Raw genomic sequence first — 18,487 nt, forward strand, 5'->3', positions numbered from 1 at the left:
CTAGACATTGAGGAACAAAACAGATAAGGTCACTGCCCTCAAGGTGCTATTATTCTAATGGAAGGAGATAATCAATAATCAAATAAGCAAGATAACTTCTGATGGTGATAAACGTGTTTCTGTGAGCTCTGGGAGCTGCTGTAGCAAATTAATCAAACCTGAGGAGGGGGACGTGGGAACCTCTAATTTGTAGCCAAATGTGAGAGAAGTTGTGGGTATCTGCGGACCTACTACTTGTGATTGGCATCTGAAGTGGTATGGGAGCAGTCCTGTGGGACTAAGCCCTTAACCTCTGGGATCTGACACTATCTCCAGGTAAAATGTTAGACTGAGTTAAACGGTAGGACACCCAACTGCTGTCACAGAGAACTGTGGGGACCCCACATATTTGGTTTTTCCCTACACACGAAAAAGACATACTTGTGGAAAACTGAATTTTTCCAGTACGAATGGTACCTATTAGTTTATGCCTGTGGAAAAGTCTTCTTGTTTAATAGGATATGAACATCAAAATCCTTGAGACAATATCTTGGAAAGTATACAATGACCACAACACTCAAAGTACAAGAAGTAGAACTCTATTACTCATTTAACAAAATTTGCTGAGGACCTACTCTGAACAAATTATGAATAGGTTTGCTGAGCCAGCACAGGAAACTGGATTAATTCATCAATTAAACTGAAGGGATTTGAGAAGAGTGGTTCAATCAACCCCTCACTTTACAAACAAAACTGCAGCCCAGAGAAAAAAACTGCTGTTCCTGCTAAACTGGAAGATGAGAGAATCATGCCCTAGTTTGCCCCAAGGACATACTATGAATAGCTAAAGATTTTCATTAACAACATAAACCAACAGTTTTTAATGAAATGTTATGTGGGCAGTAGATTAATGTACTATGCTAAGAAAAATTTAATATTTATGTAAAGCCCTTGATATGATATAGTGCTTTGCACAGGGTAGATGCTCAATAATGGTAGCTATTACTTCCAGCTATATGGTCTTTGGAAGACTGAGTGCATGATGTCTACCTGGCATCAGCGGCTTGACTAAATTGATAATAGAGCCACATGTCTTCTAATCTAATTCAAACATTTGATTTTCCACATGGAAAAAGTGAAATCTAAAAGGGATAAATGACCTGCAAAGCCAGCCACAGTGAAAGAGACAGAGCCAAGACCAAACCCTGAATCCCCAGTTCGGGTTCCATTACATGCCACAGGTCTACAGTTTAGCTATAAGGTTATGTTCAAACTTTTATAAGAAGGTAATAAGAACAGAGCTGCTATACCTGACTTTTTTCAATCCTTTTATTAAAGTCATCATTGAGCTATGATTTTGATATAAGAATCAACAAAGCATATTAGGAATATATAGCCTTAGGAGTTAACAACGAAACAACAGTCTTGGTAATGCAGTTCTATCACGGACACCTGATAAATGGATAGGCTACCGGAGCAGCTGTTATATGTGCCGAAGTAGAGAGACTACAAGCAGAACAGAAATACAAAAGAGAAAACACTTAAAATGTGACAACAGCTGTGGGTCACTAAGACACTGAGATCAAGTCTTTTGGCATACAGCAACAACAGAATGGTTTGTTTTAAGCAAAGACTACCCGGGAGTTTAATAAAAACACTGGGAGACCAAGACTAAAAGCCACAATGCGGGAAGAGTTGTAGTAAGCAATCCAAAAGTTTTCCCTTTCACGAAGAGTGGAAAGCCCAACCGTAAACTTTCAGGTCCTTTTGCATATGAGACCAGGATGCCCTCCCCCTTCCCCCATAAAGATAAAAAATAATCTCTGTATGGGAGGGAAAAAGGGGCAGGGCATAGAGGGGAATCCAATTTATTTGTGGTGAATTAAATTCAACTCAACAAATATTTCCTGAAAAATCTACTATGTGTAAAACATTGTGAAAGATGCTTGCCTTGCCTCAAAGACCTCAGAATTATATGGGAGAAGGGAAGAGAATGGGGTTCACGGAAGTACCCAAGGAGGAACAGAAGCTTTCTAAGAGAGGTTCCAGTCAGGGCTATAGGTTCAAAGGGGTAAAGAGGACTTCGAGACTCAGAAAAGGTTTCACGGGAGAAGTGAGGGAGAGGGTAGGCGAGTGGGTGAACATTCGGACCATCGGGAGAGGTCAACTCCCGGTCCCCTCCCAACTGCCCGCCTCCTCACGCGCTTGGCGGGCGCCCTGCTCACCCTCTCCCGCGGGGCAGGCAGCAAGGCTCCCGAGCAGCCCACCCCACCCCGGTTCTCCCCCGCCATTTCTCACCTCGGAGGCTTCCAAATTCCTCCTCAATCAACCCTGTCTGAAGACAGGAGAAAACGCTGACAGGAAAGAGCCCCAAGGCGGGCGACCGAGGCGTGCCGTCAGCTCAGTAGCTTGAGCCTGCCGCCAGGCCGCATCCCCATGGTAACACCGCCAAGCGCCGGTTCGAACGCCCGCGCCGACGCCCGCGCGCTGGCAGACCAGCACCATTCACCAATGGGCATCCAGGGAACTCGTGGACGTGGGCCGCCTTCTCTTCTAGAAGGCCAATCAGGGAACTAATGAAACGGTGGGCGTAACTCTCAATTTCCGTCTTTCGATCTTTCAACCAATTACTCCGCTTAAGTGAAGATCTCGCGATGTTCTAAGTGAGAGAACCTCACCTTTGAGGCGGGTCCAGAATCCTTCTGCCCGGAGCTGTTGGTCGCCCAAAGCGCAATCGAGCTCTCCGGATTGGTCGACGTACCCCCGGGGTCCGTTCAAGGCCCGCCTCCTGCCTCATTCCACTTCGGAAGGTGAGTAACCTTAGGGAGGGTCCATTGGCTTTAGTTCTCCGCGGCGGAAGTGAGGCTTGGCGCTATGGAAGTCTGAAGCTGTCTAACCTCCCGTCGCTGTGGGGTCAGAGGTGGTCGTTCCCTCCTCCAAGCTGGCAGTGGGGCGTGGTTAGGCCAGGCCCCAGACGCTCGCAGGACCTCAGTTTTCCTGTATGCGTAGGGAGAAGGGATCAGTGGCCCCACGAGCCTTGCTTGCCCTCATGCAAGTGGTGATCGGGTGGGTCGTCGGAAGCCCAGAGTTCCGGGTGTAGGACCCAGCGACCCGAGGGCCATTCCTTCCCCTCCTTGGGCCTCAGTTTTAACATTGTTGTTACCTTTTAAACCCTGCCTACTTTCCAAAAGAGGTTTTATATTTTCTAATTGCTTCATTTATTGAATGGATAATATCGTGGCAATTATAGCAGAAATAAAGAAAGTCACACGAGAGTCCCACTACCTAAAAAAATAACTTCCTTTTTCCTTGTTGTGGCTTAGTTTGGACCTTATGTATTTATTATATCTCCTAAGGGGAAAATATATGAATGACAAATTAAAATAAACTGAATGCAATCAAATAGGCAAATGTAGCTAATGTAGAGTCGAGGTTGAGAGCAGTGATGTTGGGAGACAGGCAGATCTGCTTTTGAGTCACTACCCAGACACATGTCTGAGCTGTAATTTCCTTTTTCCTCTTCTGAAAACTGGCAGTAGTGCCTCGTGGGGTTGTTGTGAAGATTAAGTGAAATAACAAAGGTAAAGCACTTGGCACAATGCCTGACAAGTAGTAACTCTTCCAAAAATGATAGCTATTATCTTCATAATAGAAACAAGCAAATACACTAGCCAATGGAGCCAGCAGATGTACTGTAACTGAGTACCCAATTTAGTTCAAAACTTGTCAGTTAAATAACTAATAATTCAGGAAGCAATACATTCTTCAAAAGAGTGGAATTTCTTCCTAGTAGCTATATCAAGAGGAATTTATCTTGTGGGGCCATCAGGGATATACATGGTGTGATCACCGGTAGTTTTGCAGAAAATGTGAAAAGCCATTTCTTGATTCAACTGTCAATAAAAGCTAAGAGCATGCCCTTAAAACATAACATAGAGAAGCTTTCTGATAATCTTGTATGATACAGGGGTAAGCGTGACTCGTATATTCAGTACGTCTATGTCAGACCCTACATATACATTATTTATTTTAAACTCTACAGCAACCGTGAATAGTAGGTTTTTGTTTCCTTGTTTGTAAGATGAGGAAAATGAGGCCTAGAAAAGTTAAGTATTTTGCTCAAAGTAAGACACTGTTAAATTAGGGAGCTAAGTCGCACTGCGAAGCCAGCCATGCTTTTCTGTGTTGTGCCGTGCTGTTTCTGACTGAAAGAGGATGAAAATACTTGGAATACCAGATGTACAAGCAGCTTTACCCAAATGGAGGGAGGTGGGCTGCAGAGATACCTACAGTGGAAGCAAAATCTTTCTCTAACAGGAAATTTCAGCCTTGGGAAATGAAGAGATAGGATGAGGTGATCACTGAACTCTAGACGCATGTGTCCATTTACTTTGTGGGTAGTCTATAGCACTTCAAATTCAACTTGTCCCAAACAGGAATCATTTGCGTACATTCTACTCCTACTTCTACCTAGTCACTCAAACCAAATACCTCTCCCTTTCCCTCTCCCTTGGACAATGAAACATCAAATAGTGTTGATTTTCTCTTTGAGACCTCTCAAATTCATCCCTTCCTCTCCTTTCTCACTGCCTCTGCCTTAATTTGACTCTGTATCATTTGTCATCTGGACTGTTGGCAACAGGCTTGTAACTGGTTGGCCTCCTTGCCTTCTAATTCTTTCTCCACTTTCCTTGCTGTCAGAATGTCTCTGTAAAATGTCAACCTAACCATACTACAGCCATGTCCAAAACCAGTCCAAGGCTCCTCATTGCCTACGGGATAGAAACTAAGTTTTATCAATGGAATGTCATCTTGTGCTTGAGGGTCTTTGCTCACACTCCTCTCTTGGCCTGGAGTGTCCCTTGCCACCTTTATTCTGCTTGGTAAACTCCTAGTCATCCCTCAAAATCCTTATGGCGTACTCCTTGACCTAAAGATATCACCCCTTCTTTGCTACATTTACATCTTAAACATACCCTTGTGATGCAAAAAACACATTTGGTAACTTGTCTGTTTAAACATCTTCCACTTTCACTAGTATTCAGCTTCCTATCTACTCTTCAATCCTGTTACACTGCCTGTCGAATGGGACACACTCAGCAGACATTAGATGAGCGAATGAATCCTTTCAGGCTCTAGTATTAGAATTCCCCGCGTTTGCTTTCCAGAATTGTACAGCAGATGGCACTAATAGGCCATTTAACAGATCTCCTTCATTAGAAATGATTTTTGTCCCAACCTTGTCTGACTTGGCTTCATCCTAGAAGCCAATATTCATGTCATTACAGGTGAAATCTCCTGTTTCCTCCCTCAGCCAAATGGCAAAGATAGCAAGATGACTCAGCAGCTTGGTCTCTGTGAGAAAAGAGAGTGGCAGATGTCCAGGGAAAGGTGCAGTTGAGGGAACATTTTTATTCAATTTATGGTAGTTGGGAGCTTTTTTCTTTCTTTCTTTTTAGTTTTATCTTTTTGCTGTTGTTACAAGAGAGAGCTTTATTCAAAGATGGGAGCCTCATTTCTGTCCACTCCTTTGAAAGGGAAGAAGGGACTTGGAGAATTGGAGAAAAGACCACTGTGATGTGGGAAGTGAGGGAAACATGAGCAGTCACAAAGTTGCTTGTGGGCAGGCAGAGTTGGCCTTCCTCCTCGAAGTGGAGTGGCCTGGGCAAATTTCCAGGACACCAGTGCCCTAAGTTAGGAATTTGTGTGCTTGCCCCAGGCTAGCATCCAGTGTGTCCCCAGTACTTGGTGCTTGGGAACCCTCAGGCTACTCGGTATGGTTTTGAACGTGTGGTTATAGGTTCCTGCTTCCCAGAAAAAAAGCAGAAGAGGCATAGAAACCTTTATCAGAGACACAAAGTTTAGGGGCCTCAGACTACACTTTACCCCTCCAGGACTGTCTTTGGGCACCAAGACCTTCATCTATACCACCCTCCAACTAAAACCTCTTCTGTGGAAAAGAGTCCAGTTAAACATATTTAAAATCCTCCATATGAATATAGATCAAAGTGTGGGAATTTTGGAACTGGAAATGATTTTATAAATCATTTTCGTGTTCTCTCTCAGGGCCACTTGTGCCCTAAGCCCTGCTCTTTCACGGTAAGCAAAGCAGTATAAAGGGGAAAAAATACAGATTTTGGAGTTAGACTTACTTGAATTCAAATCTCAGCATTCACAGACCAGCTATGCCTTTGGCCGAGTATTTTAAACTTTCTGAATCTCAGTTTCCTCATCGTAAACTGGAGATAATAATGCTTATTGTGAAGAGTTGTCTTGAGCATTAGAAAAGATATACGTAAAGAACCTTGCACAGGATAGATGCTTAATTGATAACATGGTGGGGTGAAATACTGTTTCTGCTAGAGGGATTTTACACTAGGAGGAACAAGTCGGGGGGTAGGATTTGGAGAGCTCTTTCTGTATGTAAAGGTACATTTATGAGGGCTTTGGGGGTTGAACTATGCTTGCAGTAGCACTCTGATTAATTTGATGAAAATATTGGAACACAGCACATCAGTATAGCCATTATCTGTGAATTATGTTTTGGCACCTAAGTCCTGAACCTCCTAGGCTGTGAGGGAATTGTATCTATAGAGAAAGCCAAGAGTACTTTTCGTTAGCTTCTGGAACCTTCTGATGACATTGAGGGTTTTTTTTGTTCGGGTTTTTTTAACCACCTAAGGCACTTTGCCACTTTTCTGAAGTGTGAATTGCCTGCTGTCAGCCTGGAGTTCTCACCTCCGCAATCCTGGCTGCAGGCATCTTTGCATATTAGACGCTGTGTTCTTTAACCCCCTGAGGTTTGAATCCACTCAGAGTTTGTGCGTGCCAGAACGTGTGTGTGTGTGTGTGTGTGTGTGTGTGTGTGTGTGTGTGTGTGTGTGTGTGTATGAGGGAGAGAGAGAGAAATCTGGCTACTTTCAAACCCCAGGACAGTTTCAGCTCCGTGGTCTCCAGAAAAACAGAAAACCTCCAACAATAGCTCCATTGACTTTTATGTAAATGGCACTCCTCAGGAAAACACTGGGCTATTTCCCAAAGTCCCAGAACGTACCCTGAACATTTGTTTGAGTGGGAGGTGGGGAGACAGTTCTGTTGAGTCAATGAACATCTGTTGAGAGCTGCTGTGCTGGGTCCCAGGAGACAGCTCACAGTCTGGCTCTTACCTGCCAGAGGTACAGACAGAGATTTACCATACTAGGCATGCGTGCTTGTGGTGGCTTTGTACTGTGTCCACTTAGCTGAGCTGGAACCGAGTTTCCCAGGATTCCCTTCCTGTATGGTTCCAATTGGGGTTGACCTCAAGAAAATTTTGTGCAATATTTGGAAAACTGAAGTGAAGTAGCAGCCAGTACACTGTGAAGGATACCGGGCATGATGGCAGTGCCTACCTTTCGACACTGATCTGCTGGCTCACCTTGGTGGTGCAGGACAGCACCCAGGCCTGCAGCTCCCCAGCGCCTGCTGAATCTCCTCCTTCAGCTGCTCTGACAGTCCTAGGCTAGATGTACGTTCAGCTCTGTGGCAAAGGGCCCTTGCTTCTCCTGCAACTCACCCGAGTCAGTGAGCTTGGAGACAGTGAACAGAAGTCGATTTGTTCTCACAGGTTCCAGTTCTTTCTCTCCTCCACTTCACAGCCAGCTTTCCTTCCCAACTGCTGGCCTCACCGACTTACAGAGACTTCAGGCCTAACACCAGATGCAGAAGTAACAGAGTTGTGTGGATTTCTCCATCAACTTCCTAATTGGACAAGGTCTAATCCCTATACTAAATTCTTACTTTACCGTTGCTCATAGTGTTCTGTTTCTCTTACCAAACCCTACAGTAGAAGATTATTCAAGCCATGTTAAAGGCCCAGAAGATGGAGTGATTAGAAGCCAGAAGGCTTCACAGAAGAGGTGACATCTGAGTTGTTGCTGAAAGGATGAGGAGGTGGTTAAATGGATGGGGAAGGAAGGAGAAATTCTAGAGGACAGCTGGCTCAAGCCAAGCAATTGAAGGGCAAATAGGAGTTCTGCCTTTCTGGCCTGTCTGTGGGTGCAGAGCATAGAGAGAAAGTGAGCATCTATCTGATCCTAGCTCTTCTTGTTCCATCAAGATGAACCGTTGGTCAGTCTGCTTCTTCGATGTGGTCACCGCTGAATACTGGTATCTACTGAGATACATTTTTGCTGGGTGCACCTCTGTCAGTGACCTAAGCCTCCTCCCCACAGGAAAATATTGGCCTGCTCCCGTCTCCCCAGTAGTTCCACATGGTCACCCCAGGCCTGTCTTTCTTGGCCTCCCATGCAGCATCTTTGTTTCCTCATGCTGTATTGGCGATGGCAGTGGTGTGGAGGGAGGGCACTGTGCCCACTAGTCTGGGACCCCTAAGCTTATTGAGGGGTTCCAACATCCATTCCATGGGACTCCACTCGAAGCAGGGGCCAGGTGCCCTACACCTATAACTTGCTAATACTTTCTGAGCATCTTGATAGGAAAGCATGGGATCAGGTACCTGTTTCTGCCTAAACCTGGAACCAGTCATTTGAAATCTTGCTTCACCAGTTCTTTGGTGACAGGGTTCCTTCTGGCTTCCAGAATAAGGAACGTTCTCAGCATAAATAGGGAGGCCAGGGAAACAGAACACCATATTTAGTAAAAGCCTGATACCAGTTTACATATGAATTTTAAACTCAAAAAGAACCATACTTTACATACTGTTATGAGCCATTCTTTTTCCACTGAAAATCTTTTTACAAGCAGCACGTTTGACTCTACCTCATTTTTTTAAAGGCCTCATAATCTTCCATCATATAGATGAAATACTGTACTTATTTAACCATTCCAATATTGATATTTGTTTCTGCCCTTTTTTTCTTTTTGTGTGTGTGTGTACATCTTAAACATGTATTTCTATATGTCAGCATGCCTAGAATTGGAATTCCTGGGTCTAAGGGAATGTGCATTTTATGTTTTGATAATTATTACCAAATTGTCCTCCTAAGGGGATATGCTAATTTAATCTCCCACCAACAGTAAATGAGAGCACAGACCATTTCAAAAACCCATTCTGAGATTATATCCAATCCTTAAAAACTCTCATTACAGGTGTAGAAAGGTTTGGAAAGGTCACAGTGTTGGGTGTGCTTGGTTTTTTGGGTAAGGAACCACTGTTCTCTAGAGTAACATTACCATCTCTTGGTAGTCCTGAGAATTGCCCTGGAACAGGTTGTGATTTGGGTCTGATTTTTAGGCCTTTGACAAATGCAAGCTCATCTTGATTGAGCACCAACAAGGGGGCCATGGAGACCATCAGCATCTACTCCAGCCACCCTTTCAGCATCAGCTCTGCCACCTGTGAGCACCAGCTCCTTCTTTGGCCCTGGAATCTTGGAGATGAGACCCTCCGACTCGGGCCTCTCCCTGCCTGGGCCACTCTTTCAGGCCTCCGCTGCATTTGAGACACCTGGTTTTCTTTCAGTTCTGCTGTCTCACCTCGGAACCTTTGCCCATGCTGTTCCCTCTACCTGGAACAAATCTCTCCTCTTTCCCTTTGACAGCTTACCTTCTACTCATCCTTTACTTCTCTGCTCAAACATCCCTTCTTCCAGGAAGCATTCCTTGATCTCTCAGTCAGGGTTAAGTTACCAATCACACATTTCCCCTTTGGAGCACATACCTTATTGGCAATTATTTTTAAATTTGTTTAACTATTTGATTAAAGCCTGCCTCTTCCACTAGAATATAAACTATGTTCTATATTCTTGTGAGGGCAAAGGCCAAGCACAGTACTTGGTACATAGTAGGTACTCAATAAATATTTGTCGAGTGAACAAATGGTACAAGTTTTTCTTTTGCAGGGCTTCACATAAAGGATCTTCCATATTTTTTGTTACCTTGATTACATGTCCTCCTTCAGATGATGAATTTTTGTTTCACTTCTGCAGATATTCCTACTCCCTTCCTGTCTTTTGTTGTTGTTGACATTTTTTTCTGAAATGGAAAAAAGGCTAAATGGAAAAGACTAAAAAAGTCTGTCTTCATTGTATTTCTGATTATAAAAATAATAAATGTTCTCTGTAAATTTCCAAATAATACAGATATATATGGAGCAGAAAATGGAAGTCTCCCCATAATCTCATCCCCACCAGAAAACAGTATTAATGATGTGTATCCTTCAGACATTTGTCTGTGCATAATGAAATCTACTGAGATTACATTCCAAGCACTGTTCTAAAGCACTTTACAAAAGTTAAGTCATGTAATCCTCATAGCAGCTCTTTACAGTAGAGCTATTACTATCCTGTCTTACAGCTATGGAAACAGGCTTAGGAGCTAATCACACAGTGAATACATGGCAGAGTCAGAACTTGAACCCAGGCTCCAGGTTCACACTCTTGACTACTCTGCTAGTTCACCTCTGATGGGGTAGGAAAGAGACTTTCTACCATGTGTTCCCCTTTATATTTTGAGTTTTGAACCATGTGAATGTATAACATTCCAAAACGGATAAAAGATTGAACAAAAATCAATAATAAATTTTTAGTACACTAAGCTACCCTTTCTAAGTGACCCTTCTGAGCCATCAGAAACCACATTGTTGGGGTCTCTTTGCTCCAGAGACTCAGGTTGGAGGCTGAGGGAAATAGGATTGTGAATTTGATGATAATATTGTACTGCATCTCTCCCATTCCCCGCATCTCTCCAGTTTCAGTGGGGTTGCTTCTGAGGATCTCCAGTCTCTACATACACACGCCAGCCCTGTTTTAGCTGGGAGACCTGGAGGAGTTGGGATAGAGCTACAGTAACAGGTAGGGACCAAGGTCCTGCAGTTACACACAAAGGCCTGTCTCTGACTCCTGGTTTCCCCCCATTGGTTCTCAGCATGCTGCCTTTGTCTGTAGGTGATGAGGTCACTGTTAGCTGGTCTGTGCTACTCTGCAGCACCAGAGTGCTGCCCCCAGTATGGATCTTCCTGTTTTGTGTAACTTCGAACATCTTTTTTGTTAGGCCTTCAGATAGACCATGGCCCTGAGAGCATGTGGCTTGATCATCTTCCGAAGATGTCTCATTCCCAAGATGGACAACACTGCAATTGAGTTTCTACTGCTGCAGGCATCAGATGGCATTCATCACTGGACTCCTCCCAAAGGTGCGAGGCCAGGGGGGCGGGCTTTGGGGAAATGCCAAGCACTGTTCAGAAATCCACCCTGCCAGGCACCCTGCAAGGCTTGCTTCCCAGTCATTGTGTAGCAGGAGGGGGTGGGGTGGGCAGGAGCTCTTGATCCTTTCTACATACAAAGTCTCCATGCCAGGCCAGAGAAGAACTGGAAATAGAACTCTGTGGCTGAATTCCAGAGCAGAAGCAAGACCTGGTTTTCTTTCCTTTTTTTTTCCTCTTCTCCGCGCCATGCAGCATGTGGGATCTTAGTTCCCGACCAGGGATTGAACCCGTGCCCCCTGCAGTGAAAGCACGGCGTCTTAACCACTGGACTGCCAGGGAAGTCATAACACCTGGTTTTCTTGCATCAGTCACCAGAGCCTCTGTGGTGAACGGCTGGGTAGGGGAAGAGGCACTGGGCTGGGAATTGGGGACCTTGGGGTCAAGTTATTACTGGGCTACAGGTCAGGAGCCCATAGTGAACAGCCCCCAGACAGAAGGGAGCAAGTGGGGTCAGGGAGGGGTGAACAAGACTCCAGGGTTGGAGGAAAACAAGGAAGTGGGAATAGGAAATAAAATTTGCACATTCAAGTTTCACTGAGGAGAAACAAGGTGAAAAAAAAAAGAGACAGAAGTGTCACCGATACTATGAATAGGAATATTCACACTTGCCTCCTGATCACCTGAGTCACACTGCACGGTCCCTCTCGCTGAAAGATTTCAAAGGACCTCTCTGAATTTTTCCCTGCTTGGGCCTGGGGGAGAAGTTACCCTGTTAACACTGCTGGGCAGAATGCTGAATAGATGCTGCTGGGCAGGGTGTGCCCAGAGACTCCCACACAGTTCTGAGGGAAGGTCGGGCATCCTGGATCAGCGTCACCTGTCTCACCACCAGCATCCCTCCCACCTTCCTCCCCTGGTGCGTTACCTACCTGTCTTTGTGTCCGTGGCTGTATGAGGTGCTATACAGAGAAAATTCCCTAGCAGCCATGAACGAAAATGGGCTTTTAAGTCCAAGCTCCTGGCTGCTTTCTGTGGGAGCTGTGCAGCAGCAGCTGACTCAGGGCACTGCTCTGAGGACCCCTGGGAAGGAGGAGGCTAGGATGTAGCCCTGTCTTTGAACTAAGAAGAGAACAGCTAAGAATTCCTGCTCTCTATGAGCTCCTGAACCAGGAGGCCCCCAGCAACTTGCTGGAGCCATGTGTTGACCGAGGCTGCCAGACCCCTCCCAGGCCTTCTTGGCCGCCCCTGGGCAAGCTGAGAATTTGCAGGGAGGGCTCGAGGCAAAGCTGAGGGCTGCTCCTAGTCTGCAGAGCTTCAAGTTCTCTTACAACAGTTTCTTGGCAGTTGTCTGTTTGCGTTTGGGCCTTGCCAACAAATTTTCTTAGAACTGGCTCTCAGCTTGTCCTTAGTCTAAGTTCCCATCAGGACTTTCTCTATGAAACTGGAATCTGGCCTTGCTCAGTTAGAAAGATGAAAACAATTTGGAAGAGCCTTGATAGCTACTTGGAAACAGCTGCCGGTGCCTCGGTGCAGGGTTTGGAGACAGACTGTTGGCCCTGGGACTTCAGGGACCAACTGCAGACAGTGTTAAGTCTTCACTGTGCATTGTAGGTGAAGTGCTCCCTCTTCAGCCAGCTCCCACCTGGCAAGAAAGGACTGCCCCTCCTTGGGAAAATCACATTAAGGTGTCCCAGGGAAGGGTCTCCCTGAGAATATGGGATGAAGAGAACTCCAAAGAAAAATAAAGCAGAGGTCTGAGGGAGGCTGTCTCTCTCACCATCGAAGAGCAGTATTCTAGACCAGACTTGCCAAATATATGGTTTGTTTCACTCTCTGTAGAGAAGATGGGGTGGGGAGGAGGGATTGCCCAGACACCACAGAGCCAGACACTGCCTGCCCTGTACCCCATTCCTAGGCATGTTAGGATATTGCCAAAGCTTAGCAACACCTAGAAGAGTCGCCAGAGACCCCAGCTTTAAATCATCTGACCTGGAAAATCCAGCTTTGTTGAAGATTATATCCACCTTCTCTTCTTTTCTCCTAACCAGGCCATGTGGAACCAGGAGAAAGTGACTTGGAAACAGCCCTTCGGGAGGCTCAGGAGGAAGCAGGCATAGAAGCAGGCCAGCTGACCATCATTGAGGGATTCAGAAGGGAGCTCAATTATGTGGCCAGGGAGAAGCCTAAAACCGTCATCTACTGGCTGGCGGAGGTAAAGGACTACGACGTGGAGGTCCGCCTCTCCCACGAGCACCAGGCCTATCGCTGGCTGGGGCTGCGTGAGGCCTGCCAGTTGGCTCAGTTCAAGGAGATGAAGGCGGTGCTCCAGGAAGGACACCAATTTATCTGCTCCACAGTGGTCTGAACTCACCAGATCAGGGTCTTTTGCCTCCGTAGGATCCTTGAGGGCTTCTGAGGTGAACTACCTTTGCTTCCAGGGAAGCCTGTGCCGGTCTTTGGCTCATTATAGCAGATTGCAGACAGGCTGGTAAAATCAGCTGAGGACCCTCAGAAAAGAGCAAGCAAAAATCTCAGCTGGGTGGAAAGGAAGGGAAAGGAGTTTAAAAAAAAAAAAAAAAAAAGGCCAAGCCCAGTGAGTGCATCCTTATACTTCATGAATAAACCTCAAGCAGCTTATCTCTCCTTCTAACCTGCTGTATTTATTTCATGGGCTCTTGCCTTGGGTGGGGAGAAAAGCTAGAGTGAATCAGAGCTCTGACCTTAGCTGGAGGGAATCCTGTGTCCAAGCACTGTACCCCAGAGAAGCTGAGAGACGGAGTCGGAATCAGAGAGACCCAGCACTGCCGGGTGGCTCTCCTGCCTCTGGACCTCCAAGCACCCTCACCCCACCCCACCGGTGTGCCTGAGACATAGTGACTTGTAGCGGACAGGATATACAAGCAAGTGGGACTGGAGCGCAGGAATGGAGTCTGCTACACAATCGGCCCACCATATCCGCGGATATCGAGGGCAGACGGTGGGACTCAAACCCTCGGAATTTGGTATCCTCAGTGGGTCCTCAAACCAATCCTCCGCGGATAACGAAGGACGACTGTACTCGCTAATGTATCTTTCCCTGGCACCAGGCACATATGTTACAGGTGCTCAGTAAATATTTCCTAAGATAATTCGAGACCCAAGGAACATTGGAACAAATCCCCAGTCACAACAGGGAAAGGAAGGACAGGCAACCCTGGGCCACCAGGTCAGTGACACATACGCTCCAACCTCCCAGCCCAGTCCTGACTCCCAGGGTCAGCGTGGTTGTCAGCATGACTGAGGCCACTGGCAAGGGGCAGGCCTGAGCCTGGGGGGCTCAGCTGGACCACCCAGCAGCCCTGTCACTACCCCGTGCATTCCTCGCCTGCAGCTGCCTTCCCCGCCTTTAGCAAGCCCTCGTCATTGGCATTTCTCTCTTCCCACCTGCTCCCTTTTTCCACAATTCAACTGTAAGATCCAGAGCCGCAAGAGCTGCGTCTCAGCCCTCTTTCCCCTTGCTACTAGGGCTCAAGGAATGCAGGGTAGGTGTTAGATCCTACAGCCCTTCCAGGAGCTGTTAGCAGCTGGATTCATGTGGATTTCATTAGAGGGTTGTTGCCCAATGAAGTACAGAAAATTGGATGGGAAGGGGCATTGGCAAAGGTCAACCTGGATTACCAGGGTCAAGAACAGCCACCCCCAGAGGAAGGAGAGAGAAGTCACCCAGGTCTTCGATCAGGCCTCCAGATGTTTTCAGTCACTGGTTCTCCGTGCAGACAGGGCAAAAGTACTAGCGAACAGGATTTTGGAGCCCTGCCAGGGACCTGAACGGTTTCGTTCCTCACCCCTCTGAGCGGCACTCCCGGAAGGAGGCCTGCTACAGGAAGTTTTTGGAGCTTAGTGCTCTCCTTCCAGGCCAGCAGGGACCACATCCCACTGATTTAATAAGTGCCTGCTGGGCAGTGGTGCCAAACCACAGACTAACAAGGGCTGGCTGGCCCTGTGCGCTCAGCATGGGAGTCTGTGGAATCTCAAAATGTTAAGACCTCAAAAATCAGAGTTGGAAGGGACCTGGAAAATGACCTGATTCTGCTGCTCACTTTTTTAGCTGAGGATATTGAGGCTTAAGAAGGTAGATGACCTTGGCAGTTGCCTATATGTGAGGTCCTTTGAGGATGAGGTGCCAGAGGGAAGACTCTGCCTTAGAATATCTTGTACAGCTTTGGAGTCATTCTTCTGGGACTTACAAAGTTTTCCATTAAAACACAGGTACTTTGGAGAAGGTGGGGCGGGGGGAGGGGAAGCCCATAAACTGTGTTCAGGTGTTCACTTTGTAGGATGAATTGACAGAAAGGTGGGACTGGGGCATGTTATGGGCGGTGGATGAGGGAGGGAGAGAGTGGAACCGAGATTGGGATGCAGTAGGTGAGTAGGCTTTGTTGTCATCACCACTTTGCTTTCGGCCACCTGGGCTTGTTCAAGGGCTATAGGGCTAAGACTGCAATTTCCCCTTCAATCTGAGGGCCTCCAAGCTCCAGAGCATCTCCTCCTGGAAGCTTCCCCTGATAACCACTCACCCTATAAACACCAGCCTGTCCCCACTGACACCCAAAAAGGCTTCTCTTGGAATTCCACATGTTTTCCCCACTACCACCTGCACCACCCCATCTAATGAACTAATCCCCACAAGGGCGGTATTAAGTTGCCCCCTTCTGGGGGCATTTTTTTTTTTTTTTTTTTTTGGTTGCATTGGGCCTTCGTTGCTGTGCGAGGGCTTTCTCTAGTTGCGGTGAGCGGGGGTCACTCTTCGTTGCGGTGCGCGGGCTTCTCATTGCGGTGGCTTCTCTTGTTGCGGAGCACGGGCTCTAGGCGTGTGGGCTTCAGTAGCTGTGGTGCGTGGGCTCAGCAGTTGTGGCTCGCGGGCTCTAGAGCACAGGCTCAGTAGTTGTGGCACACGGGCTTTGTTGCTCCGCGGCATGTGGGATCTTCCCGGACCAGGGCTCGAACCCGTGTCCCCTGCATTGGCAGGTGGATTCTTAACCACTGCGCCACCAGGGAAGCTCCTGGGGGCATTTGATAGAGGCTCTGGAAAACCAAAATGCCCTCTTGACACCCAAAAGCAATACCTTACACCCCCGCAGTAAGCAGTTGTTTGCTGAATTGAAGACCCAAAGGAATGAAAGTATAAGGGTGGTTTTAATGGTAGAATTTAAATGGAAATGCTCGTGCTGGTGTGGGACCCCAGGTGGGACCCCACGTTTAAGGAGCAGAGGCTGACTTCTCCATCAGTCCAGCCTGTGGCCCAACCCGTCCCTTACCTTCTAGAGGAGGGCCGTTCCAGCCCCACCACTGCCCCCTGGAGGTTGTGCTACAGGTTTCCAGTGAGGCTTGCTCACAGCCTTCTTCCTAACCCTCCCCCTTCACTTCCTTTCCCCTCCTACCCCACCTCCAGCTCCCCATTGTGTACCGGGAAGTGCTCAGCAGGACCCCCTGAGGAGGGGAAAGGGGGCTATGGAGGGAAAAAACAGCACTAGGATACTGAGTATAGAGGCACAGCCTCTTCCTGTTCTTCAGACTGGGAACCCCCAGGGACAGAGCCTCTTCCTCTTCAGTTTTTTCCCCACTCCCCTGACCCCCCCCATTCAGACTTAGGGCTTGTCTCATAAGGCCAAGAATTCTCCCCTCCCCTAATGGGTGAGGGGCGTCAAAAGGTACCAATTTTCAGTTATAAAATGAATAAGTCATGGGGGTGTAATGTACAGCATGGTGACTATAGTTAGTAAACTGTAGTGCATATTTCAAAGGTAGGAGAGTGGATCTTGAACGGTCTCATTACAAGAAAAAAATTTGTTTTGTGACTGTGTATGGTGACGGCTGTTAACTGGACTTACTGTGGTGATCATTTAGCAAATATATACAAATATCAAATCATTTATGTTGTATACCTGAAACTAATATAATGTTATGTCACTGACCCCTCAATTAAAAAAAAAATTCAGTCTCTCTTTTCCCCTATAGTCCATTAAAATGGTAAAGTACATTGAAAAAAAATACTCTCCTCCCCTCAAGCTGCTGGAAAGATCCTTGGGCATGATAAAGTAAATGGCCAGCCTGAAGATAAAAGCCATGTTGCTCCTTGGGAGCTGGGGTGTGTACCAGAGAGGGGAGGGTGTCAGCAGGAGTCCCACTGAGTCGGACAATGGCAGGAAAGGAAATCACCCAGTTGCCCCTGCGGTTTTCTTCAAGGCTGGGTCTGGGCAGGCCTCCCCTTGCAGGGATGGGCTGTGCAGCTGTTCCCAGAACAGAAGGTAGTACTTCTTCAAATGCTTTTCAAAATATGCTCATAAGTATGTGTGTGTGAGCCAAACAGAAGCAGAAGTGGATTTAGATCTCCCCTATTCAATATTTGTATATATTGCTAAATGATCACCACAGTAAGTCCAGTTAACAGCCATCACCATATACAGTTATAAAAAATTTATTTTCTTGTAATGAGACCATTCAAGATCCACTCTCCTACCTTTGAAATATGCACTACAGTATTATTAACTATAGCCACAATGCTGTACATTACACCCCCCTGACTTATTCATTTTATAACTGAAAATTTGTACCCTTTGACCCCCCTCACCCATTAGGGGAGAGAAGGATTTAGACCTTAGAGGTCTTGAACATCAGAGCTTGAATTTTTTCCTAAATGACCTGATTGAATTTCAGAAAGATTTCCTTGGCTGCTATGTGGGTTGAATTGAAGGGTTCAAGAGTAGAAAGATTTAGGAGTCCACTGCAATGGTCCAGGCTAGAATTGATAAGATCCGACATGGGGTAGTGGCCAGGGGATGAGAGGTCAACATTGGCCTTGGACTTGAGGAGGAGTGAAGGGACCAGAAATCTTGGTGAGGGGAACCAACAAAAGAAGACTTACTTGCTCTGTAGCCAACCAGGGTGAGGGATACTTTGCCCATATCTGGGGGAACAAGAGCAAAGATCCTCCCAGAAAATTCACATCTTGGTCTTAGAGAGAGGGCTTGGCCAGGGTTTAGCTGATTCACAGAGTGCTAAAAGGGAAACGGAGGCAGACTCTTAGGGTACACACGGTCACAGAATGGGGGTGTTAGGCCCCAGTCCCAGATTTCCTGCAGTGGCCACTCAGTCCCTCCCCATTACCTCTGGAGAAGGAAGCTCCCTGTTCCTGCATACCAGCCTCCTCACCCCCACCCCCAGCCCAGGGGTACAGAAAAGACCAATGGGGAACTCTGGCCATGACAAAGCTACTGGAAGCTCCATGGAGGAGGGGCAGCCCTCCCTCCTCACCCAGATGTACAGAGAGAGAGAGAGAAATTTGGAACGTACAAGAGGTGCTGGCAGAGACGGGGTGTTGGA

General features: G+C 46.8%; 3 protein-coding genes across 9 annotated transcripts in view; 1 reads left to right on the forward strand and 2 right to left on the reverse strand.

The window, feature by feature from the left end:
* KIF24 (kinesin family member 24) overlaps positions 1–2,547 on the reverse strand; it is a 63,321-nt gene extending 60,774 nt beyond the window's left edge. For both annotated transcript variants that reach the window (XM_082467512.1, XM_082467509.1), the window contains exon 1: positions 2,278–2,547. The gene's annotated coding sequence lies outside the window, so the exon portion shown is untranslated. The remainder of the gene's footprint in view (positions 1–2,277) is intronic.
* Positions 2,548–2,650: 103 nt separating this feature from the next.
* NUDT2 (nudix hydrolase 2) lies at positions 2,651–13,762 on the forward strand. Of its 3 annotated transcripts, none has more exons than XM_082467659.1 (4): positions 2,677–2,789; positions 10,670–10,772; positions 10,972–11,113; positions 13,174–13,762. In XM_082467659.1, exons 3-4 carry the CDS (start codon positions 10,987–10,989, stop codon positions 13,488–13,490), a joined length of 444 nt encoding a protein of 147 aa, XP_082323785.1. In that variant the 5' UTR covers positions 2,677–2,789; positions 10,670–10,772; positions 10,972–10,986; the 3' UTR covers positions 13,491–13,762. The 3 variants fall into 3 exon arrangements, with proteins under 3 accessions (XP_082323784.1, XP_082323785.1, XP_082323786.1); XM_082467660.1 differs by lacking the exon at positions 2,677–2,789 and adding an exon at positions 7,658–7,732; XM_082467658.1 differs by lacking the exon at positions 10,670–10,772 and having other exon boundaries at positions 2,651–2,789.
* LOC309663547 (myogenesis-regulating glycosidase) overlaps positions 7,576–18,487 on the reverse strand; it is a 37,078-nt gene continuing 26,166 nt past the window's right edge. The window contains exons 4-6 of one of the 4 annotated variants that reach the window (XR_014265344.1): positions 18,030–18,162; positions 9,858–9,954; positions 7,576–7,667 (exon numbers count right to left, since the gene is read on the reverse strand). Coding sequence is in view for 1 of the 4 variants with exons in the window: in XM_082467571.1 (XP_082323697.1) it covers positions 18,153–18,162 (10 nt within the window). In the remaining 3 variants the exon portion in view is untranslated. The other 3 variants (XR_014265345.1, XR_014265346.1, XM_082467571.1) reach the window with 3 other exon arrangements.

This window comes from Balaenoptera physalus (assembly GCF_965194825.1).
Source record: "Balaenoptera physalus genome assembly, chromosome: 7".
In the NCBI taxonomy this organism is placed as follows: domain Eukaryota; kingdom Metazoa; phylum Chordata; class Mammalia; order Artiodactyla; family Balaenopteridae; genus Balaenoptera; species Balaenoptera physalus.

What these genes read in the sequence shown, in the direction of transcription:
- NUDT2 (XM_082467658.1), top strand. Translation starts at nt 10,987, where the DNA reads ATGGCCCTGAGAGCATGTGGCTTGATCATCTTCCGAAGATGTCTCATT. An exon ending in TCACTGGACTCCTCCCAAAG is followed by an intron (nt 11,114 to 13,173) that starts GTGCGAGGCCAG and finishes TCTCCTAACCAG; the next exon opens with GCCATGTGGAACCAGGAGAA.